The sequence below is a fragment of the Sprattus sprattus genome, assembly GCF_963457725.1.
Source record: "Sprattus sprattus genome assembly, chromosome: 5".
In the NCBI taxonomy this organism is placed as follows: Eukaryota; Metazoa; Chordata; class Actinopteri; order Clupeiformes; family Clupeidae; genus Sprattus; species Sprattus sprattus.
Window position 1 is genome coordinate 29,118,619 of NC_137924.1, and position 26,806 is coordinate 29,145,424.

The 26,806-nt window shown below is 43.3% G+C and overlaps 1 protein-coding gene across 1 annotated transcript in view; it reads left to right on the forward strand.

Moving 5' to 3' along the window:
- lrp1bb (low density lipoprotein receptor-related protein 1Bb) overlaps nucleotides 1-26,806 on the forward strand; it is a gene marked incomplete at both ends in the record, with an annotated part of 317,704 nt that overhangs the window by 74,822 nt on the left and 216,076 nt on the right. The window contains 1 exon segment of the mRNA XM_080838235.1: nucleotides 18,044-18,181. Coding sequence (XP_080694361.1) covers nucleotides 18,044-18,181 — 138 coding nt within the window.

Consider the following 26,806-nt stretch of genomic DNA (forward strand, 5'->3'; position numbering starts at 1 on the left):
ATTAGTACACCACCGCAACATCTCAGGAATTAATGAGATGTCTTTTATTAACACCCGGCTTGCCTGCATAAAGAGACATTTGTTGCAGCAAATTGTCCAAGTTAAATATACCAGCGGTGAGATTGTTTTGATCTCGTGCCCACAGAAAGGCTTTTTCAGGTCATGGCAGAGATGTTATACGCTGGTTATTTTTAATTATTAACATAATAACGGCATATTACACAGCTATAACATTCAGAGCATTTAGACCATAAATCAAACTGTTAATCGATTTTTTTTTGGCACCGTCTGCCAAATGATTACGGCTCTGCCATAATAACAAATTAATAACACAATTATCTGATACAACATACCTCCACATAAAACATGCTGTACATCACTGGATCATCACCATTATCCAGTCTTATTCATAATTCACTTGTGGTTTGTTAGGCAATGACATACCATCCATCTCATTCTTCATGAAACATCTCTCCTCTCTCTCTCTCTCTCTCTCTCTCTCCCTCCCTACCTCCATCCTCCTTCTTTCTCCATCAGAACCCATTCTGTGTGATGTGGGGGAGTTTCTGTGTCATGACCAGCTGACCTGTGTATCAGAGAACTGGCTCTGCGATGGAGAGCCTGACTGTCCAGATGGATCCGATGAAACCCTGGAAAAGTGTAAGTACCGACCCACTCAACCACCCATCCACTCAACCACCCTCCTAATCTCGGAGGCCACCTATGATCCAGCATCCACTCCTCTACCCACCCATCCCTATAGCAACCCACCCAGCATCCACTCCTTCACCCACCAATCCCTATAACCTACCTATGCAGCTGCCCTCCCAACCTCCATTCACTCACTGATCCGCACAAATTCGCCCTTATATCAAAACCACTCATTCACTCACCAAACCCAAATTGCTACCCATGTATGCACCTACACACTCAACTACACACTACAAACCTCAAACCCCTGTCAACTCAGACCACGGGGATCTCATGGTGGTCATGTTGGTCTTGTAGCAGGCAGATTTTGCAAAGTAGAGCATGATTAGTATTTCATAGTAGAGGATGGGTCCATTGGATGATTGCTTAAAGATTATGAAAGGGTGTCAGATGGCAGATGGTGAGGGGGTCAACTCTCAGGTGCCTCCAATGAAATCATCCAAGCACCAATAACCCACTGCAGGTAAATCAGTAACTCTTTATGTGACACTATCAGTCATCAGCACCAAGAACCCACTGCAGGTAGATCTTTAACTCCAGTACTTTCAGATACAGATGGTTAATAACAGGTGGCCCTGATGAAAACATTCAAGTGATTTGTTTCTATGAGCACCAGCCAGAGAACCCTTAAGGGTCAAACATGACACACTTTCCCCTTACGTGTGTCTTCTTCCACAGATGATCAGTTGCCAGATCATGACGTGTTTTTTTTTCATTATCATCCTCTCAAAGTAGACTGTGGGGGTGGTATATGTGTGTGTGTGTGTGTGTGTGTGTTTGTGTGTGTTTGTGTGTGTGTGTCTGTGTGTGTGTGTGTGTGTGTGTGTGTGTGTGTGTGTGTGTGTGTGTGTGTGTGTGTGTGTGTGTGTGTGTGTGTGTGTGTGTGTGTGTGTGGCTGAAACAGCAGCTGACTCCAGAGCTGATTTGGCGCGGGTCCAGCAGACCACATGCAGCTGCTGCAGCAAATGACACCGACTTTACAAGTGACAAGTTATTTAAAGTTCTTAGGGCCTGTTTTGAGTAAAGGGATAAAGCACATCAATCTGGGTTGGCAAATATTGCATTTTTTTGTACATACCGCAGTCCTTACTTTGCGATGAAGGACAAATGGAGGATTAAGACTTAAGCTGACATTTTTTAGATTTTATGCCTATGGGTCATAGTGACCTGAAACTATTTTCAAACATTGCAAAATGATAGATATCAGTGTTGAAAGGCTATGGCTGTCCATCAAGTTTCCTAAAAAGAACCCCAGAAATGATATTTATCAGAAAACAAAATGGTACCAAAGTGGATATGTTTTTTTTCTCTTTCTAAGTAACGGCTGTCGTCTTTGGGTCAATATGACCCCAAATCACTTTTGATGTAGAACGAGCTGCTCTGCTAAGCTGCTCTGTCTCACTCAGTGTGCTGTAAATTAGTTAAGTGTGTTTTTAAAAAATGCTCCTAGCTCTTTTTTTCACTCCATTTGCACTAATTTATTCCATAACCTCCCAGGCCCAGTAGGTCTCACATATTCTTCTCTAGTGTTCCATTATCATTTAGATTAATCATGTTGGCTCCAATTTATTTACAGTGCGTCAGAACAAAAGCCATGCATATTTATCATGGGAATTTTGAGTGGCTCATTATACTGGATTATGTATTGATAGGAAATGGAATAAGATCAGGTCCTCCGTGGAAAGTGCCCACACGATTAGAATCTCAGCACTTCAGACCTTCTGAAGAAAGAAATCCACCAATCAACTTCAGCAGTATCGTTAAGAAACACAAAGGTGTTATTGTAAACGATTTGGCTGTTTTAACGTAATAAAACGGCACATATTAAATCATGCCTTCAAGGCATTTCTACATTTAACAGATGCTGCCACTCCTCTACCATGTATATATATTTTACATTGGATTAGAGAAACAGTTTTGAGCCTAAATCGCACACATTCGTGTATCCCTAGTACCCAGAGACATATACCAGCCTCTCCACCTCGTCCTTCTCTAGTATCCTTTATCTGCTAATTTGCAAAGCACTTCGCATTCCTAAAATGTATGAATCATTTAAAAAAAATGAACTTGCCTTGCCTTTTCTTGTCTTGCCTATACCATTTGTGATATACAGTGGCAATAGTGCTTAGGGCAGTGAGCAGCATGCAATAGGCCTTTGGAAATAATGGCCACGGGTGTCCCCACAAGGTCATATTTACAAGTGTTAGCCTGTGCTTGTGCATCAGTGCCTCTTCAGCATCCCTTCTTTCATATGGAAATGGAGGGGAGCATGCTTGATTAGGTAACCCATATTGTGAGCTGCAACAGATCCATGGCAAAAGTGTGATGTATGGGAGCAGAACTACGGGTCGCAGAAGGGGGGGGGGGGGGGGGGCCAGCATAGAGAGGCTTGTGAGCACTGGAACGTCAGGGGCAAGATCATGTGCTCTAGTTGATACCACTTCCTGGAGGCAGTGACAGTGGCAGGTGATACGGAGAAAGGAAGAAGGGAGAGAAGTGTGCATGTTGAAATGGCTGCTTTCACTCGGTGAAGAAAGACACAGCATTTTGTTTTTTACAGAGCAATTGCAAGGATGGCAGCATTGTTATCTTGGATTTGAATGAGCTCTTGTCTTAATGAGAATATAGAGTGGAGGTTAACTTTTTTTGTGTCATTATTATTTTTTGTCAGTGGTTGTGCAGACTGCAGAAATTAGATACTCTGTACACAATGAATGCTGCTACGTTACTGTGGATGAATGATCTCTTCAAACATTAGGCACCCCCTCAGCTTCAGAACACAATCACATGGAGGTCCACACATTTGATATAGCTGATAAAAGAATCACCTTTTGAGCAGCCCTGTTAATTTGCCATCTGTGTTGTCTGGGCATGTTCAGAGCTATCGTCACTGAATCGATTCATTGTAATGTGTTTACTTCCGCAGAAAGGAACTAAACATATTAGTCACCGATGCATAGCAAGACAGTTATATAAGTCAGCTGTTTTGAAAAAAACTATTTTGTGTGTGTGTGTGTGTGTCTATTTTTTGATATTTCTGTCTGTTTACATGTTTATTTGTCAACATAAATATATATTTATTAGTTGGAATCTTGGTATATGAGGTTATGTTTGGGCATGAGTGTGTGTGATGTTGCATGTGGGTGCCGCTTTTTGATCCCATTTTATGGACACATTTGCCAAGCAGCCTTGTGTCCAAAAAAAAAAAACACTGCCACTGACTCAGAAATGTAATCACTGGCACTGGCTAGCCTTTGAGTGGGGGGCGGGAGGGGGGTGGTAGTGCCGGGGGGTGGCTGAGCTGTGAGCTCCAGGGCTGCTGTGGTGGGTGGCTGAGCTGCGAGCTCCAGGGCTGCTGTGGTGGGAGCTCACAGTGGGAGTCTACTGGTGGAGCAACTCGCCAGCTGCCAGACAACTGGAGGTTATCGGGGGACCTGGGTGGCGGCCCACTTCCCTGGTAATAAGGAAAGCAGGGAGTGCATCGCCAAGCCTGCAGCTCCTAAAGCCCCAGAGAGTTCTGGAGACACATTTCTGCCAATGACATGAGGGGGGGGGGGGAGGATGTGTATGGTGACTTTGTGTGTGGGTGAGTATGTGTGTCTGTGTGTGTGTGTTTGTGTGGAGGGGTATGTCGGTGTTTGTGTGAATGTATTTGTGTGTGTGTGTGTGTGTGTGTGTGTTTGGACGGGGTGGGTGTTTGTGTGTATGTATATGTATTTGTGTGTGTGTGTGTCTGTGTGTGTGTGCGTGTGTGTGGAGGGGTATGTGGGTGTTTGTGTGAATGTATTTGTGTGTGTGTGTGTGTGTGTGTTTGGACGGGGTATGTGGGTGTTTGTGTGTATGTATTGTGTGTATGTATTATGAGAGTATTACATGAGAGGGGTGTGTGTGTGTCTGTGTGTGCATTTGTGTGTGTGTGTGTGTGTGTGTGTGTGTGTGTGTGTGTGTGTGTGTGTGTGTGTGTGTGTGTGTGTGTGTGTGTGTGTGTGTATGTGCATTCATGTGTGTGTGTGTGTGTGTGTGTGTGTGTGTGTGTGTGTGTGTGTGAGTGTGTGTATGTGTGTGTGTGTGTGTATGTGTGTGTGTATGCTCTGAGTTTTAAAATGAGGCATATATGTCAGTGGGTATGCTGGGAGCATGGTGTTTCATATCTTGCAAACAGCCTGATAAATGATGCTTCTCTCACGAACACTGTACTGTCTGCAAGAGGCAACACTGTCATTTTGAGCCTATGGTGGCCTTTCCAGTGCACCCTATTTCTCCTGAAAGCTAGTTTTTAGATACGCTAACGATGACCTAAAGCTCAGTCATGAAAGATCAGTTAACACGCTTTGTCTCGTCAAACATCCAAGATCTTTATTCATTTAGTTACGTTACTGTTTTAGGTTGGTCCCAAGTGTCACACAATACCTTAAGTAAATGCGTGATAGACTTAGCTCGTTGCTCGTTGCTTTGCTCATTGACTAACAATGGAATGATGGCCTCATGTGTTTACATAAGTTCAAGTGAACTAATCATCCATTAGCACACTCCATTGTTTTAAAAACCTCAGATTGGCTCTCACCCAGTGACCACATTAGCATGCTGATCCTAGTCTGTTTTATTCTTTGACAGTAGAATAAGTAAGAGGCCTGTTTTTCGCCCCAACATTTACCAAATGATTTGTACGTCTTCCCTTGGCTATGAGGAGGATGTGAGGAGATACATCATATGGCATATATTGCTGATCCAACAACAACAAGTTTCTGAAGGATTCCTACAGCGTGCAGGTTTGTCCTGCCTAGTGAGGCCTATGTCATAACCATCAATAAATCTCCACAGTATAAATTGTGTACATATAAGGCTTGCAACACACACACACACACACACACACACACACACACACACACACACACACACACACACGGGCCTGCTTATATTTTTCTGCTGCACTGCCAGACAAACAGTAACACTGTCCTTGGCAACAGTTGTTGATTCTGTTTGCCGGAGTGGAAGGTCACCGAAGCTTTCCGAATAGCTTTTCACGCTTGGAGAAGCTGGGGATCACCGGGGGTCAATGGCTGCCTTCAAAGACAAAAGTCGCGGCGCGGAACCGAGTCAAGGTCACGCGATGCAGTCGGCGTAGTGATGGTGAAGACCTGCCTGGGCGCAGATGTTCATCTCAGCGTTGGCGAGGCGATCGGAGAGGCTGCTCCACAGGATGTGGCTTGTGCCTGACAGTGTGTAGGCTGCCGTGACCATCTTTGAACATCTTTGAAGCGCAGCAGTTTATGACTGCTCCTTAAAACTCAATCACACACAACATCTTGGTTACAGTTCAGTTGAAACACGAAATACATCTCATTACGTTCCTACCTACCTGCCTACTCTCTGTGTAGTTTGGTGTATAGTGGCGCTCTTCACTGCCCCCCTCCCCTCATCTTTTTTTCTCTCTCTGTCTCTCTCTTTTTATCTCTGTCTCTCTCGCCATACCTTGAGGGATGTTGTTGTAGTAAAGCACTTTGAAAATTAACAGGCTCTCATAAAATGGTTCCTTTGAAATACTATCCTATTACATAGCTTTCTTTTTTCTCAAAGAAGATCCATTTCGGGATTGTCCTTACCTAAGTTAAACTACAAAACCTAAAGTGTGCCTCACCATGGTTGGCAAACCTTATTACTTAGAAAATACAAAATATTATTAGAAAATGCACTACAGTGTCTACAGTTTCCAAGGGCTACTTCATATGTTTTGAATGTAATGAAATATCGGCCCAGCATGTCCCTGAACAGTTTAACCTCCCCTACGTTCACCTGCTTTGTTTGTGGATATTTTAATTTATTTAGCAAATTCCTGAAATCCTACATATTCTTTGAGGCACACTTGGGCGGGCGGGAGAGTGCACATAACCTTGCAGCAGTAGCTTTCAGCCATTCTGAATCAGGGTTGAAAGGGATTAGTGTTTCCTTAGTGGCCAAAGAAGCAGCCTGTGTTTTATGTACACACACACACACACACACACACACACACACACACACACACACACACACACACACACACACACACACACACACACACACACACACACACACACACATACATAACATGCTTTTCCCTGGGCAACTCTCTTTCTCTCTCTCTCTCTCTCTCTCTCTCTCTCTCTCTCTTTCTCTCTCTCTCTCCCCCTCTCTCTCTCGCTCTCTCTCTCTATCTCTCCCTCCCCTCCCTCTCTCTCCCCACTCTCTCTTTCCCCCTCTCTCTGTCTCTGTCTATTGCTCTTTCTCCCTTTTCCCCTCTCTCTGGAGCCTCTTCTCATATTGAAATAAATGGACTGTAATTGTGTCCGCTCTCCCTGGGAGAACTGGCACCTGCGAGGAAGGAGCTTTCAGGGGTAATGTTGCGTAGCATACTGTTATTGAACTGAAGGACAACCATTTTGCATTATGTAATATTTATCTCTTCGGGCTGTCTCTGAGGTTGTGCCGGAGAACCTAAAAGAGAACTATCATGAGTGCATCGCGGGAGTATATATATATATATATATTTATTAGTCCCTCCAGTTTTTTACAATTCCTCGATTACAGAGTTCAATGCAACATTAGCACTTTAGGATTTTTTTTTATGATGCTGCATACTTTTACCTTATTTTCCATATTTCCTGCATAAGTTGCGCATAAGATGACAGAACATAAGCCTTGATGTTAACTTACGTAACAACTTACAGTAATTCCACTTCGTCTGGTCTCCTAGTGGTGGTTATGCACAGTCTGTCATGTTCACTGCCACTCTTTCATTTCGCATTTGTTTGGTGTCAGGTGATTAGATGGATTGAAAACCATGAATAAGTTAGCTTGATATAGGACATCCGCTTTACAATGACCGAAACAGGTAGCTTTAGCCTGTATTGAATTTGATGTCGCCAACATTGATATGAAAGGGTTTGTTTCTTCACTGGGCAATATTTCGTTTTTGATGAAAAAATTGTGTGGACATAAAAACCCACTTTTCCATCCAGATAGCTTACTGGAAAACAACAGACAAATATCACATGCCATAAAGATGAGACAAAATTACATAGATTAATATGTGAGGGATAGTTAGTTATGTAATGTGTTGAATAAGCTGCAGTGGACCTATTTCAATGAGGAAGGGAGGTTATTACACTGTTTTTAAATTTGTTTTGACATTGTGTTGTAGTGAATGTTACTTTGGTGAGACACAATCACCCGCATTTCTCAATTATACACTCCCTTCTGCCCTTCTTCACTTGTCATGCAGCTAGTGGCTATATCTGCTGTCGTAATGCGTTTATGTGATGACGTTGTCTAAGTGTACCCTGCAGTGTTAAATTAGCACTTCCATCTTTCCGTGTAGACGTTAAAAACATTTCAGACAAATTACTGTCTGCGTGCCCTGTGTTTTCAAGGCTCAGTATCAGCTGAAAGCAAGTGAACTGTGGCAAAATGTTTTGTTTGTATACCGCAGCTCATATAAACTAGAAATGTTCAGACCAGACTGAGGTACTTTTTTGCAGAGTAACAGCACACAGAAATATGGTTTCACAGCTCTTGAGTCTCTCTTTATATTGACTGACATGGGTTGGCTTAGATGGAGGCTCTTTTCTCCATCTCTCGCTCTCTCTCTCTCTCTCTCTCTCTCTCTCTCTCTCTCTCTCTCTCTCTGTACTCTTTTATATTCTTTCTTTTTTTCATCTTCTACCCTCTACCTCATTTCTTCCCTTGGGTCTTTTCTGTTCTCTCTCTCTAAAGGATGAAATCAGAAGCTTGTCACATGAAGCTCATTGAAAGAGTGCCTTTCTCTTCTGACAGGTGCTCTGACACACTGCTGCTGGGTGGCATCAGACTACTGAAGCTCATATTAGCCCCCTGCAGAGATGCCACAGAACTTTTTTGTCGGTACACACTGAGCTTTGAGCCTCCAGAACAAACACAAAATGTCTGACATGGGAGTTGTGTGTGTGTGACTATGCGTGTGTGTGTGTGTGTGTGTGTGTGTGTGTGTGTGTGTGTGTGTGTCGCTGTGTGTGTAAGAGGGAACCAATGGATGACTCAAAAATGTTTCAGTGGAGAAGGGGAACAAAAATGAAACTCCACACGGAGGCACTTGGTAGAATACAGCACTGTATTTTCTTTCGTCCTGGAGTGTATGCTTGGATCAATTATTTATGCGCTCTCTCTCTTTCATGCAAACGGTCTTAAATATACATGGACAGATAAACGAATATCTTGTATATATGCTCAGCTGGAGATTTAAGTTTCTTTGTACGCCTTTAGCTGTCACTCAAGTCTCCTTTGGTGTGTCAGGATTACTGACATAGAGAAAGCATTCGGAGCCTAACAAGACACCAGTCAGTCAAACAAAAGCCTGGAGAAAATGTCTGTCTACGCATTCGCCTCTTGAGAAGATGCACGGCTCTCTTTTTAAAGAGTCTGCTTCGTTCTCGGTTAGCGACTTCAGAAACTGTTTTGAGTTTCCTTAAGTATCACTGCGGGAAGAACGGAGTTTTGGGTAAAATGACGTCAGCTCTCCGGCGGTGCAGATTCCAAGTAAGGCGGTCTTCAAGGGCTTCGAGTAGTGTGCAGGCTTTTATGAGAGCACTCTCGAGACCAAGTGGGTCCAGTGAGGCAGATGAAAGGTCCTTTCAGCATTGGTTTCAGCAAAGAACCAATGGCTACTACGCAGATCTTACAATGACATAAGAAGGTAAAGAGTCAGATAAAAAAAAGACAAAGTTTTTCGGATAAGTGATAACTAAAAGTTCTAGTTCTGACTGTAAGGTCTCGTACCTGTTCAGCCATGTACAGTGCCTCACATATTGAGTAGGAGGCAGCCGCTCACAGGATTTTATTGAGTTGGCACCGTGCCAAGGGTTACCCATTTATTCCCACAGTAATGGACTGGCAGACCTAAAAACAATGCAGTAAAATATGTCCTTTGCAAATAATTGCAGAGATTTGTGTGTGTGTGTGTGTGTGTGTGTGTGGCTACACTGTAAAGGGGGAAAGTACAACAACAAAAAAAGACAAAGACTGGATGTATTATTCATGAGAGTGTGACAAAGAAGAAGGTAGCACCCCCGTCCGGAATAAAGAAACATAAGTGTATTTGCATAATGGTAGCCCTTTTTTGAATTTGAACTATAAACAACAACAAAAACAGCAAATAAATAAATAAGCTATGCATTTTTAAAAATATGAATTCAGTGTTTCACTTCATGACTGTAAATAAATGCAGTGTTGTCTCTCTCAGGCACTCCCCTTCCACACCCGTGCACACACACGTGCACGCACACACACACACACCAATAATCCTTCTGTTCTTAAGAAAGTATGCGCCAGTGGAGGCGTCTTTCCAGTGAGAGACGTGGATTTACTTCATATATACATGAGTGTGTGTGTGTGTGTGTGTGTGTGTGTGTGTGTGTGTGTGTGTGTGTCTGTGTCTGTGTGTGTGTGTGTAGGAGTAGGAGGTGCGTGTTGGTTGATGTATGAACACTTTATCGTACAGTGAATCGTTTTGAATTTGATGTATTAACGGTGCCGGGCTTCTGGAGTGGGCAGCCCATAGTCGGGGAGTGACAGCTCCATTTCATTGCATGTTGATTACATTACTTTGCGATGATGAATGGATTTAATTACATCCACACAGTGATTTAGTGTGAGTACATGGTCAATGGAAGTAGGGAACAATGAGCTCTGGGCTCATTCCGCTCCCTGTTTGCCAATGTGTTTGTGTGTGTGTGTGTGTGTGTGTGTGTGTGTGTGTGTGTGTGTGTGGTGGGGGGGGGGGCGTGTGTGTTTCTATGTGTGTGTCTATGTGTCCGCGCGTGTGTGTGTACGTGCATGATTTTATTTAAGTGTGTGCATATGTTGTTTTTCTCATATAAATGGGCGTCATTTCATTTCCCCATCCCTGTGGCACAATAGGGAATGGCGTTGGCTAATAGGTCAAGGGAAAAAACTGTCCCAAACCATAAAATGTCATATATAGTCCCGCGGGCGCTATCGGGTTCATTTCTAATGGGTGCCGTGTGGCTCACGGGCCTTGGCTCAGTACTGATTAAGAATCTGCTCGGAGGCCCAACCTGCTGCATCTTTGAGTAAACATAAAATTACACTACGAGGAATGTATGAAAGCCATAATCATGACAGTGTTCACTTGGCCAGAACAGCACCTCATTAGAATTCATAGACTCGCACTCAGAGCTGCACTACTCTCTGCTACCGCGATAGCTCTTTATTGACTAAAGCCTTAATATTTTCTGATATGGCTCCTTTAAAATACAATTTAAAGCCTAGACACACAATTTAATGTTTGCTTCATGTTTTGATGTTATTAAGGCTGTTCCCTTAGGTAGGACATGTCCAAACCATCTCCATCTTCTCCTCTTGATCATTGTTAGTACGGCATCTTGCTTTGTTCTTCCTAAAAATGCTTGGTTGGATTTTCGGGTTATGCAGTACATGATGAATGTAGTACGTGGTAAAAAAATGTAACCAACAAATGAATAGTGCATGTTAATCCATAATAACAGGGGGTATAATAAGTAAGTGTCCCTAGATTTGAAAGAAAGAGATGAACATGTGTATTTTGTACACAGGGCGATAGAAGGGCGAAACATACTGTGGCTGTCAGCCTTGGTGTGTTGTTGCCATTGTACCCATATGCCCTTGATGGGGAAAGCTGTTTTGTGATGTGTTACGCAGGATTCCAGTGGCATGATGCTAAAGTGCTAATGCTAGCCATGCATGCCGTCTGCAGCTCTTTGTGTGGGCATGGTTCTGTAAAGGCCAGCTTCATTGCAGGCATGTTCATTTGTTTAATAGGGATAGTGAAGGCAAACAACAGCATAGTGGTAGTGTGTGTGTGTGGCCTTCATTGTCTCGTTCTCATAGCACTGGATGTTATCTTATATAGTTATTATAATTAATTAAGCAATATAGCATGAGTGGGAGTGGGGTAGGTAAGGGATAATCCCATGGGTGGTGTTCGACCGTAGCCACCGAGGCCGCAGGTAGTTCCATTGCCAACGTCTTGGTTTGGAATTTTAAGAATTTTGAATTAACGGTTATCATCAACACGAATTTTTCATCACGGAGTGATTTGTTATTAGCGGTGAAAAGTCCCGTAACTGTTGACAAATAACCTATAGCATGGAACGTCCCTCGTCCAATCAGAAACAGCTAAATAACGCGATAGAACCCAATTGTTTTATAATTATAAATATAACTAGGCTGTTTTCAGCTTACAATAATCAACAATCATACTGTATCTTTATAGTTGTAGTTTGTCTTTTTAGTTTTTTTGTTTGTTTGACATACTGAGGCATATCTCTTGTGCACCATTGAGTTACAGCTTTTGCTGCTGAAATTGTGTTTTCTGTTGGGCACTATGAAAAACAAAGGTCTTGATGACTAGATGCGTCAGAATTATGACTTCAATACATCTCATGCACCAAATATGCTTCATCGCATGTGATAAAAGGGGGGGGGGTTCTATGTGCAGCATCACAGGTTTGTTATAATCACCAAGTTCCTTTGCCATTGATTCCATTTTTCTTACCCTGTAAGACTAAGATATCCACTCTCCTCGTGCCCAGGCCTTGTGGCCTCCCCCTGATGAAAGTGGTAATCATAACAGGAGGTTTTCATTGCACATTAACCAGCGGGATTAGCCTCGCACCCGGCTGATCCCCCCTTCATCGCACATCTCAGAACCATGGGTAAATATCACCATGGTTTCCTTAATTAAGAGCACTTTATATGAGAGAGAGAGAGAGAGAGAGAGAGAGAGAGAGAGAGAGAGAGAGAGAGAGATCGGAAGGCTTGTTTTGGCTATGGACCTCTGTTCATCTCAGTCAATGAAAAGGCCAAAATAGCACCAGGTTTGCCTCTTAAAGGACTGCTTTGTATGGGCTAGGCACTCTGCTCTCATTGGTATGCTCACTGTTCGCCTGCAAAGCATTTGATTTGCTGAGACCTCTCTGTGTGTGTGTGTGTGTGTGTGTGTGTGTGTGTGTGTGTGTGTGTGTGTGACTGTGTGTGTGTGTGTGTGTGTGTGTGTGTGTGTGTGTGTGTGTGTGTGTGTGGGTGTGTGTGTTGTGTGAGGCACCATCCTCGGTGGTGTCTAATTGAAGGCTCATATTAGCATTTTCCATGAAGGCTCAATGAGACAGTTGATGTGTCAGGGAAGGCCATGCCTGTGAAAATGAATACAGGAGAGGGAGAGAGCACAAGAGCACAGGGCCCCGTCGTGGGAAAGAAGGGGGGGGGGGGGGTTGAACTCTCTCTGGCTGTAATTGTCGTACCTTTGTGTTTCTTTGGGAGCCAGGGCTTCTGGCTGCATTTTAATTTAGCCGTGTCCTGTTTGTTTGACTTCCTTTAGCCGCTTAATTGCACCCCGTGTTTAATACTTTTTAGCCTTCAGACTCATACTCTCTCCCACAAGGGCCTTTGTGCTGCAGTCTTTTGGGTGCACTGAGTTGGTTGGCTGTCTGAGAAGGACATGGTGGCGCAGTGATCATTTTCTTTTCTTTTTCTTGTTTTCTTTCGTTGCTCTCTCAACAAAGTGAAGGCCTCAGCATTGATTGCCCCACGCCCCTTCCCAATTGTATTTCCAGCTGTCATCAAAATTGCGTCCAGAAAAAAAAAGAAGAAAAAAAAAAACATCAACGTGACGTTGACAACAGTTGTCAGGGTGAGGGGTGTTGAGCTGATGATTTGGAGCAGAGCAGCCTGGGACTTGTATCCCATCATCCCCCAGTTGTACGGGGACCATCTGCAGTCTTCAGTGTGGGATATCAGAGTCTGTTGAATATTCATGCCTCCTCTCTTTCCTGTGATTAGATTGGGCCTCAATCACTTAGCGGCATGTAAATGATTCAAGGGAAGATGACAATGGCGTTTCAGAGGGGGATAATGACACTCCATGTCGAAGGTCCGCAGTGTCCTCTGCTAACTAAGCCACTCGGGAATCTGCTCCGAGGTCTCAGACAATGCAGGGGACTGTTTTTATGATGCTTGTGTACCGTTTGGAATTTTCTTTAAGATTCACTTTGTGTATATCGCCACAACACATTCAATTAAAAATGAGCTCGCTGATTAGCTGTTGATCAACATATTAAGACCAAGAATGATCGCTTCCACATATACCTCCTACTCCTTTGCACACTCACTTAAATCTGTTCTTAACGTTTTATTTGTGTATAGAATGGTTTGATAGTTGTGTACAGTGGTTTTAATTAAGATTAAAATGAGCTGGGCTCCGTGCCATATTCATACAACTCAAAGGGAGCTATGCTAAATGTTCATCATTGTCATTTAATTCATAAAGCTGACGATGATGGTAATTAGTAAGAAGATGGCCCATTGCTGCTGCAGTATCTTCCTTGATCTATCCAATGGGAAAAGGTATCCAAATGAGGTTATGCATATTCAGAACCAACTGTCTCCTGAAGGTCTGTTAGGAATCACTCTGGTAAAAAACTAAATGGACGTCATGAAAGAAAGTCATTTGTAGGGTCTCTGCAGGGTAAAATGAGTCTTAGTTGGTCTCTTATGCATAACACAACACACAGCTCTACGGAATATCATTGATATAAGTGAACTTCATGAATGAAATGTTCTTCATTATGTATGCAAATTATTGATCTATGTTTGGCAGGTTAATGTGCTTTAACAAATCACATACTGACACACGGAAACCCATTGCACCGACTGTACATGTATCATACAAATGGGAAAATGGGTCGTTTAACCCACGAATGAGAAAAGGTGTTACTGGTGATGATATTGCCCTTACTATTATATTAAATATGCCGTTGAGTTTTATAAATATGGCCCTATATATATCCAGCCAACACCCAGTGGGGAAGCCTGTGACCTAAGCGTTGATTAGTCTGCCTTTTGCATTCGCATATGAAATATGAGCTCTCCAAGTTCAAGGTCACTTACATCTGACTGTCCTTAATATTGCATATCCTTGTACCCAACGACAAGACTCAAGGGTGTTAGGGTGGGAGATAAAAGACCCATAAAAATCTTTCCGTCAGTCTTGAATCACCTTGCGAAAAAAGAACAAAAGGAACACAGCACATGCAATAGTGGTACCAAGAGTAAATCTCTTGTCAAAGATAGTCCTTACAGTTTCAACAAGCATCGTTGTCTAATGTGCCATAAATCTCCGCAGATGGGTTAAAGCAGACAGGCTTCGATTTAATGACCATCTTAATTGTGGTATCGCGTTACCGTCTAAATGAAAAGTGAGACTGTTGTCCTTTTTTTTTTTTCTTCCCCCGGATGGTTAAAGTAAGGTAGTCGAATCGCAGGAGGCTCTGAAGATCTCTCCCAAGCGCCAACCATCACGTGACCAATAAATCTGGCTCTAAATGGCCATGTTGCAGTTATGGTAATTGATACAGGGGTGCAGGAGGTGCAGGGCGACAGATTTGGCGAGCGTTCGGTTGGTCGGGCCGCTGGAAGTGGAGCCTCGCTCAGACGTGCTTTATGTGCCTGCGGGGCTGCTTAGCCGATGAGGGTCACCTATGTGCCTCATGAATCTTGGAACAGATGCTGGATGTAGCTCTGCTGAAGAGACGACTGGAGAGTAGTGGGGAGAGAAGTGTGGGTTTGCTCTTTTTTTTAAGTGGCTCTGTCACACACACACATACACACAAACACACACACCCACACACCACACACAAACACACACACACACACACACACACACACACACACACACACACACACACACACACACACATATGCAGACACATTTGCGGGCACACACACGTGGGTTCACATGGCGTATAAGCACTCACACTCTCACACACACACACACATACTCACGTGAGCACATAGACAAACACGCCCACAGTTTTTGGAAGATATTTTAATTTCAGAACAAGCATGGATGATTATGATGCTGGTGATGAAATCATCCGATCTAGTTTAAATAAATGGCTGCAGTACTGATTAAAATCATGTATTAACATATGCACTGTGTTACACTTTAGTCTCTGCTTGCTGTGCTATCTTAACTTAGCAAATGGATCATGGCTAGAACGGTGCTGTTTAGGCTGATTATTATGCGTTACACTTTCTGCAGTACTTGACACAGCTAATATTTGCAGATAATGTCCCATTGCTTACAGTATTGTGTAGAACATAAAACTTGAACTTGAACTTGACTTGAATGCTAAAAAAGGCAACATTTTCTTATACGAAAAAGGCCGGACACTATACAGCAGTTGATCTTGAAAATCTTGAAAGAAAATAGAATTGTACATGGAGCCATGGATTCCTTAGCCTTTTTCGACCTTGATGTGTGTGACGTTGGTTGTTGTGGCTTCTCGTGACAATCCATAATAGATGACCAAGAGAGAGAGACAATAGAACACTAAAAAACCTTTTTTAAACCTTATTTTCTTGTGAAGATATCAATCATAACAGCATCATCATCAACAACAATACTAACAACTGCAATGAAGCCTATGTATTAGTGTCACAAAGTATCCGTAACCTTAGTAACATATTTTTTTCAAAGCTGTAAATAACAAAATAGATTTGATTTGAGTATGGCACATATCCTAAGCACATAAAGCGTTTGTGTAACATACCATTAAAAAAAGGACACGTGCATGAATGTTGAATTGCATACCCATCTATATGAGTTCAATCACAGCAAAATGTCTCAAAGCAACTACAACACAGCTAAATCCAGATGAGTCTAGGCCTCCCTGGTCATAATAACAGTGGATTTTATGGCTCTCTGCTCTGTAATGAAAAACTGTTGTTTATTCTGAGCTGATTGAATCCTTAATGCTCTAATTGGTAATTGACGCAGGCCGTGCTCACTACTCTATCATGTCACTTGACCACTGAGTGCTTGTGTGAGCATTGGTAAATCATCTGTAAAAAAAAGTATTATTATTATTGGAGTTGCTTGGAGCTCTAGGCCTTGTTTCGCAGACTGCACAGTTTAATTTAGTTTGCACATAGCCATCAGACTGCAGCTGTTGACCAGTCCAATCCATCACACAGCCAGGCAGGGCTGATTTCTTGTCTGTGTCTCGCCGCCTTGTGTTGTCTGATCTGAGTTAGTAAAAGCCCTGCGGATGGATGCACACCGTTATAGCTGATCAGCCCCTAAATGTAGGGTAATCCTAGACTGTTTGTTTTCAAGATGTCTGCATTGAATAAGTCATGAGCAATTCAACTTTTCTAGAATTGAAATAATCAGCAGCCGTCATACCTAATTTAATTTAAATGTTTTTTTATTTGGTTTAGCCAATGGAGGGACTTGTCTGTCTGCATGTGATTGCTTCAATCATCACCAAATATGTTTAATTAGACAAAAAGAATGAAAGCTTGCTGAGTTGTATCTCCTTCACTTAGCAGCGCTAATGTCTTCTATGCCCAGGTAGGAGACATACTGATACAAATGTATATCTTTATACAACCGTTAGGTCCGGTCAATGTCTGATTGGACAAGACGCATTCCATGAATGGAAATACCCTGGCACAACCTCACTTCACCGCTAATAATCACTCCGCGTAAACGTTAATGTCTCTGCTCTAGCCGTTGAATTGAACGACCTCAACATTCCAATCATTCAAAGGGAGACAGCGCAATTGCAGGCAGCGATTGTATTACATTTGACAGTTTACGAGTGAGGAAATGGTGTAAATGGAGTACGGGGATTGTACAATTTAACTTCTAACGGGAAGACAGTTGAGCGTACAAATTAATAGCCTTTCAAGCTGCATTTGGAGGCAGAGTGACAGTATTCATTGCTTGGCAACACTTGATTGGGTTGGGTCAGCGAATGTGGAGCTCAGTAGCAGAAAATAATAGATAATAATAAATAATATTTTAGAGATAGCAGTCAAGATTTAAAGACATCTCCCTGGTTTATTGTAAAAATGAATCACACACTGCCAGTCTGTGTCTAGACTGTGAGACTGTTCCGTTAAGTCGCGTTACCCAAATGAAGACGTATTGGGAGAAGACAAAGGCCAGACATAGAGAAGAAGCTCAAAGTGAACCAGTGCTATAGCAGTGGGGTTTTTCTTAAAGGAGAAACACGGAAGGGACCATTCTGAGGGCTCTGATTTCCATTTTACAGCCTATTCACAGGAGACAAAAGCTCTCCACATAGCAGAATATGCTAGCAAAAGGAAGACATTGGTTTTATTCCTTCACTTAGTCTTCATCATTATAGTTTCATCATGCATTAAATTGGTCAGAATCCATCTTGTGAGCTTGAAATACCAAGCCTTCTGAGGAAGAGGCTTCTAACGGCCCCAAAAAATGTCCTTTTGTCTTTGACAGGTGCGGCAGAGGTGACGGTGCGATGTCCGCTCAACCACATACAGTGCATCGGCACGAGGAAGTGCATCCATTTCAACAAACTCTGCAATGGGGCAAAAGACTGCCCGGATGGCTTCGATGAAGGAGTGCACTGTAGAGGTAAGCATGCTTTTCAGCGTTCCTCTGCCTCATTGTACCCCTCAGTCAGGATCCATTCACACACTAAGAGTGCTAAAGCGGCACTTATTACTATTGGCTGCTTTTAAAATGAAATGGGTCTGCTTTACGTAGGAATTAGGTGGATGACAGAAGGTGTGAAATGTGAGCACCCCCATATGCTGCCCGCCACACGCACCCCCCCCCACACACACACACATTTACACGCACTCACACACAATCACACACACATTCCCACACACATTCACACACAATCACACACACACAATCACACACACATTCCCACACAATCCCACACACACACATATTCCCACATGAGTGCTGTGTGCTGTAAAACGTAAATAACCAACTGGGCCATCTGAGCAGCAGTGCAAATGAACAGTGAGTCAGCTTCACAGGGGCAGCAATCCAATTCAGTAAGCATTTACAGATTTCACAATGCACAACAGTCTTTCCATTGCATGTGTATGGAAGGGGGAGAGGGACCAGAAGGTAAAAACACATTCAGGGCACGATACAAAAAAATGTGCACTTCTCCCTGCAGCAGTCCCAGTCATCGTTCATTATGGCCAGCTGTAAGGCTGGGGCCTGATGTGGCTTTCATGGCTTGAGTGCTCTGAGTGTTTGTGGGAGTGTTGGAGGAGGAACAGGCCGCAGCAGCAGTAGTGGCGGACAAATGAGAGCAGCAGGTTGCGATGTCGGACACAGGTTGCTGTTGCTCGCAATCGGCCGATCCGCGGTAACGAGCAGGTGGAGGCCGTCTGGCCTCGGCAGCGTGACAATGCCGAGTCAGCGGGCGATGCTGGGCCGCTGCCCGCTGGCCGGTGCTGCCGATGCCAGGCTTCACCACGCCAACTCAAGTGAACTTTAGTGGACGCGCGGAAGGAAGGTTGTTTGGGGGGGCTGGGAGGCGAGCTTTGCCCCCATCTGAGAGCTTGTCGGGGGCAGAGGGTTGGGTGGCGATCCGGTCACCCTTTGATCTGGGTTCCACGCTGGACAACAAGCGGACATGGCACCACGGGCAAAGAGGATTGGCACAGAGGGGTTGGCGCATAGGGTTGGCCCGGAGGTCCGGCGTGGTGCCACGAACGACTGGAAGTTCTCCGGTTGGAATTAATAGGGCCGCTGTGCTTGCTGTAGGGCTTTTGTGAATCAGGGCTCTGTGTTTGTCTTTGAAGTTGTTTAGCAGACGTACTTTCACTGTTGATCAGCATCATTAGGCGCTCAATCCATGGTCATTCATCATGGTCAAATACAAGTCAAGCTTTGGGATTAAATGAAAGACGTTATCTTAATGAATAAAAAGATGTTTTGCAAGTGTCTGTGTCTGTGTGTGTGTGTGTGTGTTGTGTTGTATGTGTGTGTGTGTGTGTGTGTGTGTGTGTGTGTGTGTGTGTTTGTGTGTGTGTGTGTATGTGTGTGTGTGTGTGTGTGTGTGTGTGTTTGTGTGTGTGTGTGTGTGTGTGTGTGTGTGTGTGTGTGTGTGTGTGTGTGTGTGTGTGTGTGTGTGTGTGTGTGTGTGTGTGTGTGTGTGTGTGTGTGTGTGCTTATGCTCCTCGGTCTATGAAGGCAGACGATATCCCAAACGTGTGTTATTTGGTTTTTCATGTTGGTGCACATATCAGAAACATTACACAGAATCTCCGTGGGATGGTGTCTCAGGACAGCAATTAGGGCTGTCCCTGAGCTAAATCAAGCTGTGCATGTGGAACACCCACTTTCACATTCAAAATAGGCCCCTAACAGGCACCATCCTTGCCCATGACACTGCTTTGAGGTCAGTTGAAAAAGAAATCTTTGCGGCGTGACTTCTCATAAAGAATTCAATTTAGTCTCATGCTTACTCTGCCAGTGCCTGAACCAGCTTCTCATGCTGTTTAAGTACAGATATCATATGCGGTTTGAAATAACAATAAACTGGCTTCAGTTAAAGATGACTACAGCTCGTTATTCCTTCCCTCATTTAGCCATCAGCCAGTGTCAATCAAATAAGGCTGAGGTGATTGGTGGATTCATTTCATCCAATCAAAATCAATAGCCTCTCCTTTGATGCTCTGGCTGCTCCTACTACAGAATGACGTTTTTTTTTTTTACTCGGGCCGAATTGAAAAGAAGTCACCTTAATTGGCACGCAGCGAAGCTGACAGAATGACAGAGGGAGACGGATAGAGAGGGAATGAACGATAAGAGTCAGGAAGGAATGCCAGAGAGAAGGATGGAGTGAGCCGGAGGAGTGCAGTGAGAAATGGTGAGAGTGCTTGAGGTAATGTATCACACAAAGTTGTCCCAGGGTGTTGGGGAACATTAAAACACATCGCGCTCATTGTTCTCCTCCCTTTGTTTGTTTTTTAGATACAGCTAATTAAGCCGCGGATGCCAAGGGCTATAAATCTCCCGTCCTCCTCCATGCCATCCGCGGCGCAAATGAAAGCCAGTCTGTGCATTTTTGGGGGGTTTTGTTTTGTTTTTTTTTGTTTCTCTCGACTTGCCATAGCTGGTGAAACTCAAAGTACAGCAAATGCATGTGGTTCTCGTCACAAACTGGCCACCTAGCTAAACATAACACACACCCTCACTCACACCTTTACTCACTTTGGAATGCAACCTGACCACCTGGCTAACTATACCACACACCCACACTCACTCACTCACTCTGGAAAAGCAAACAGTTTGAAAGTGAAGTTGTAGGTGACGCATTTAACAAGCTCTAATCTGCTATTGCAAGAGAGCAAAACAAAAAAATAAAATCAATAAAGAGGCTCTCTGCCTAGTGATGTTTTAATGGCTGCTTATTTAAGCTGCCTTACACATGCAACGCTGCAAAATCTAATGGCTGACATTAATGGATTGTTTTGTGGTGCTGCCAAGACAGGGTGTGTTTTTTTTGCCTTATTATTTATTTTTATTTCCTTTGGTGACCTCACCATAAGGTGAGACTAACAAGAGAGGAGAATTAATTAAGTGTGATAATTGAATGAGTAACTCTCTACGCCCTCCCTGAAGTTCAGCTCAGGACAGACCAGTGTGTGTGTGTCTGTGTGTGTCCATGTGTGTGGGTAAGCAATTGTTTGTTTTTGTTTTAGCAGCAAAAGAATGTTTGCAGTGGTGGTAAAGTTTTTTTGTGTGTGTGTGTGTATGTGTGTGTGTGTGTGTGTGTGTGTGTATGTTTGTGTGCATGCAGATGTATGTGCAAGTGTGGATAAAAATGTCTGCATGCGTGTGAGTGTGTGTGTTTATGTGTGCCTGTGTGTGTTTGTGTGTGTATGCGTGTGGGTGTGTGTGTGTTTTTATGTGCATGCTTGTTTGTGTGTGTGTGTGTGTGTGTGTGTGTGTGTGTGTGTGTGTGTGTGTTTATGTGTGCATGCTTGTGTATTTGTGCATCCATGTGTGTGTCTGTGTGCATTGCAAAGGTGAGTGTTGTGAGGAGGAGTAGGTGGGAGGCAAGAATCGAGGTCACTGAAGTGAAGTTGAAGCACACCAGCTGGGTCTCTGCTGAAACCTTTCCCTCTCTCCCTCTCCTCCTCTCCTCCACTACTCCACTCCTGATGAATAAACATAATGAATCCCAAGAGAACTGTACAGAAAAGAGTGCCCATATGGAACACAACAGAACCTTTTCAACTCACCCTAACCCACCTGCAGCAGTTGGGCTTTATTACAGTTCTTCCAACTTTTTATTTCACTTTTTTTAATAATCCCCAACACCACCCACCCAAAAGAAACAGTGTATAGTCATCTTTTCCATCCACAAACCACCTGTTTTTGGTTTGCAAGATTTTCTCAGTGAGTCATTTCGGAACGGGCAACAGCAGACCTAAAGTGGCCAGAAGGGCAGCCATTTTGGAAAAGCATTTTGCACAAAAGCAGTTTCCAAAGTGGTGCTTTGGAGCATTTGCAGATATCACCCACTTTCTGTGAGGGGAAAAAAAAGAACTATTGAAATATTGAGGCACAGAAATATTGATTGGAACATCTTATCCTGGCAGTTCAGGTTCAACAGAAATGTCAATACCAGCAGTGCAGAGAATGCCCCATTCAAACCTTTTTCACTTTCTGCTCAATATTTATCAGTTAATAGTATTTAAGAGGTAGTTCCTTGTCATTTGTATTCACACACACACAACACTGGGCTTGTCCGCACATATGAAACTCCTGTCACTGACTTGATTAACACTTTTATTTATTTCCACTGACAAAGTAGCCATTAATAACACTGCCATGCTGTTGCACTATGGGCTCAAATTAAAGGCATTAGCAATTTAATGATCGCAAACCCGCACAATAAACACATCAACCTGTCTGCTAACATGATGCACAGCTCATAATTTATTTGAATTTAACACCAGTTCGGCACCGCATATTAAGTGTCATTGTGGAAGTGATTTTAAGCAGTGTCTGATAGATTTGATAGTGGCGAAAGCAGCTGTTTTATGTGATAATTGTTTTTGTTTTGTGCGATGACATTCATTTCCATTAGTGAGCATTTACTATATGCCTATGATAGTAATTAGTTCATCTAATGTCGTAAAATGTACTTAGTTGATGCCCTTTAAGGGTTGGTAGTTTATAAGTCCCTGCAAATGGCATTAGTGGTTTTTGTTGAAGTGTTAAATAGAAGTTAAATAGAACTATAGAAACAGATTATTGAGTGAAATTAAGGCAATTTGAGAAGCTGTTGAAGTGTTTATTGTTGACGTATACATCAGAGTAAATTAAGTCCTGCAGCTCCTAGACTTAAAATTAGCATTAAAACAGGGCATAGAATACAGCCACTCAGAGCCTTGGTGACACCAGTCTGGTTCTGACATCGCCCGGATATACATGGCTTTGTGTCAGTGCGCTCAATTCCACACAAAACATTTCGACAGGTTTAACATTCCCTCATACACATGTCTAAATAGTGAAAATAGTCTCAATGGGACACTAATGTGGTCCTGTGCAATGGAGGATGCAAATATGTGTGTGTGGTTGTGTGTGTGTGTGTGTGTGTGTGTGTGTGTGTGTGTGTGTGTGTGTGTGTGTGTGCGTGCGTGCGTGCGTGCGTGCCTGTTTCGTTCATGCTGTCTTCACTGATATGGTGTTGTGTCTGGGCAGCGTGGAGAGGGTGAGGTGAGTTGTGGACATTTGACCCCGCTTTCTCGCTCTCTCGCTATCACTCTTTCGCTCTCTCTCTCTATCTCTCCCTCTCTCTCTCTCTCTCTCTCTCTCTCTCTCTCTCTCTCTCTCTCTCTCTCCTCTCTCTCTCTCTCTCTCTCTCTCTCTCTCTCTCTCTCTCTCTCTCTCTCTCTCTCTCTCTCTCTCTCTCTCTCTCTCTCTCTTGTCACGGGGGTGAGTGAAACACAGTGGTGAAACACTCTGGCTGCCTTTGAACATTAGCCTGATGAAGTGTAGCTGCCTCGTACCACTTTGTTGTTTTGACAGCCTTTTTCCCCTCCATTTGATCCCGAGAAATGTGTGTGTGTGTGTGTGTGTGTGAGAAATATGTGTGTGTGTGTGAGCAGAGGGCCTCTGTGTGTGTGTGTGTGTGTGTGAGTGTTGTGTGGTGCCTCCATCAAGAGAAGTGTTGTTCCAGCTCTTGTGTCAGACCCAGCTCATCAAAACCGCGTGGCCCATCATGACAGTCTTTCTGTGCTGACAGTTTTCATTGAGCTTTCTGCCTTTAAAGTGGAAACACAGAAACTGACTTCAAATAGTGCTGAGCAAAAGGGAGTACTGCAGTACTTTAAATTCCCTTTAGAGAGAGATTGTGTGTTTGGCCAGTCACACAGGATACACTCAAAGCAAATGACAATGTACACTGATATATATACATATGGTTGTCCCAATTTCAGATTTAGTTTGTCGGGTGAAAACAATCGAAACTTTCTGTTCTTCATCTACATCTCATTAAATATTTGAGCATTTAAACGGCCACTAATGGTGTTCCAAAGCTGCCGTTCACCACGCTCCACAACAGTTACTTAGTGTTACAAATTAGCCAGAAGTTTTGAAGAAGATACATTTATGCATAGATAGAACAGTGTAACAGTGTGGGGTAATGAAAAGCAATGTCACACATGTACTCTCCTCCCACTGGTCTCCCCCTCAACAGCATTCAATTATCTCACTTGATTAACTTTTCATTACAGTCAGTTCAAACAAACAAACAAACGCTATCCTCTAGGGCTAGCAGAGCTAGCGATAAGAATGGTCTCCCATCCAAATATGAATACCCATGAATAATGTGCAAATAATTTCCTGTTTTCTTCAGCAGCTAACGGGAAAAAAAACGAGCGAGAATATAAACAATAGGGGGGAAAAATGGGTGCAACCACAATCCCAGTCTCCATTCATTTGCATATTTATTGAATTCATATTGTCATAATGGGATTGAAAATGTGCTTTAGACTCTGCTTGTTTTCCTCAATAGACACTTTGTCTCTTTGTGCGATAGCTTAGCATTGTGTGCAATTCGCCTGTGTTGTTTAACGTTCTTCTGAGGCACTGTTCTTCATCGAATATCCATCCTGTTGAGGTACGGCCTCATAGTTAGCAAGCCTCGGCGGAGGGCTGTGCTTACGTTTTGCTGGAATTATGTCTCCAGTCAAAGACCTCATTTGAATAAGATAATGAGAGGGTAACGTATGTTGCGTAGGGCATTACGGGTCCGGTGGGGCCTGGAGCGCAGAGGAAGAATGAAAATAACAGGGAAGAAAAAAAGAGAGTCTCTCTCTTGAAGGATGCTCTGCTTGAAATGCAATAGGATTCATAATGGCAAAATGAGATTCCATCAACTCCAGGCTGCAGCGTGTCAGCCTGTGTGATGTGACAGGAGACAGATGCATTTACACTTCAACATCTAAATACACACGCACACACACACACGCACACACACCCCATACTCACGCACAGAGAACACATCCCCACACACACACACACACATACACACACACACACACACACACACACACAAACATGCACACACACCCTCATTCTCTGGCTCAGTAGCTCTAAACTTTACTATGGCTGAAAGAAAGACATCTTCGTAAGTATCTTCGATGATGTCACCTTCCAAGCCAAGCCCAATGCAGAGTTGGGGTGACAAGCTGTTTTTACATTATTAAAGGGACTCCCAGCTACAGTATGTCAACTTGACGCATGTGACAGGTGACAGATGCCTGATACTAAAGCGAGAATAGGAATCGGCTTCAAGTGTCGCCCTGCTCAGAAAGTGACTCCATCCAAATCGGTGCAAAGAGAAGATCTTTTGCCCATTTTAGCAACTTATCATCTCTCATCTCCGGTGAGGTGGGGCAGTGTAAGTTGCTGTCTAGCTGTGGATATCTACAATGCCAGAAAGCCATTTTCATGGAGTTCATTATCTGTCTGTAAAGATTTAGCAAGCAAAGGCAAAGTACAGGGGGCCTGATTTATTCAAATTGATCTTGGGGATCTGTGGGAGAGGCGTCTGTGGCAGACCCATGATCAAAATAAATTAATACATGAATTGTTTGAAAACCCTTATTTTACCAGAAAGTTCAAAGAAAGAAACAAAAAAGCGTTGCAAGTTTTGACACTTTAAGGAGTTTAAGAGTTTCCCGAAGATTTGCACAATTGAAGGTGTGGGATTGATTTTAAGGCCTGGGACTGCTTAAACCATGACAGCCACTCCAAATCAATATTTGATGTCTTTTTTCTTCTCTCTGCTTATAAAGTCTGGCCTGAATCATCTGTCAAATCATTCCTGGCGGTTGTGCGAGTGTGGAAACAATCTGGTGATATCAAATCCCATTAACGTGGATTTTCCCTTTCAGAAGGAGCCGGTTTAAAATTTAATTGTTTGGTGTGAATGATTCATGCACCGTTGTGCTTGTCTGCTGTGTTTACGGACACAGCAGAAGTTAGACAGCATCCCTCAACTCCCCAGAAAACAGACTGGGGGAGCCAAGACTGCCACTGTTGAAGGAGAAACATGTTGAACCCTGAAGCTGTGGAGAATGTTTAAAGTGATGACTGCCACCACGAGTCTGTCAAAGTTATGAAAGTCACAGAGGAGAGATAGGCTCCACTTCTATCATATATTGTCTATAGTTTTCATTTGCACTCTAAGCTATTTTTAAAAAACAATTTCTATTTATTTTCTGTTTTGTTTTTGTGATTAGATTTGTCATTTCTAAGCATCCCCACTCGGCAGAGTCTCTATAATGACTTTGCTTAAGGCTCACCATCATCTTTGTCTGGACCTTGTCTGGTGTTTTGGTCCAGACTGCCAGTCTCTCTCCATCTATGAGTTGGACTCGGATGTTCAAGGACAGTCGGTAACTACCTACGCCGTAGACTACCAAACCTCAGGGTGCCCTTGAGTCACTGCTTTCTTATACCCTGAGCCTGCATGGGTGTTTATACTTTACTGACTCTCTCCCACTCACTGAGTGTGTTGGGATTAATAAGGCTTACATAAAATAAAAACTCAACTTTTGATTAGGCAGCAGCGGTGAATCCATGGCATGCTTATTAAACCCTCGTTATATCTCCAGCGGCCAGTGCTTCTGTGCAGGTCAGCATCTTAATTCAGCCTCACTGTAATTAGGGGGGTTTGGAGACCTTCACACGAGGCCAGATAATGGC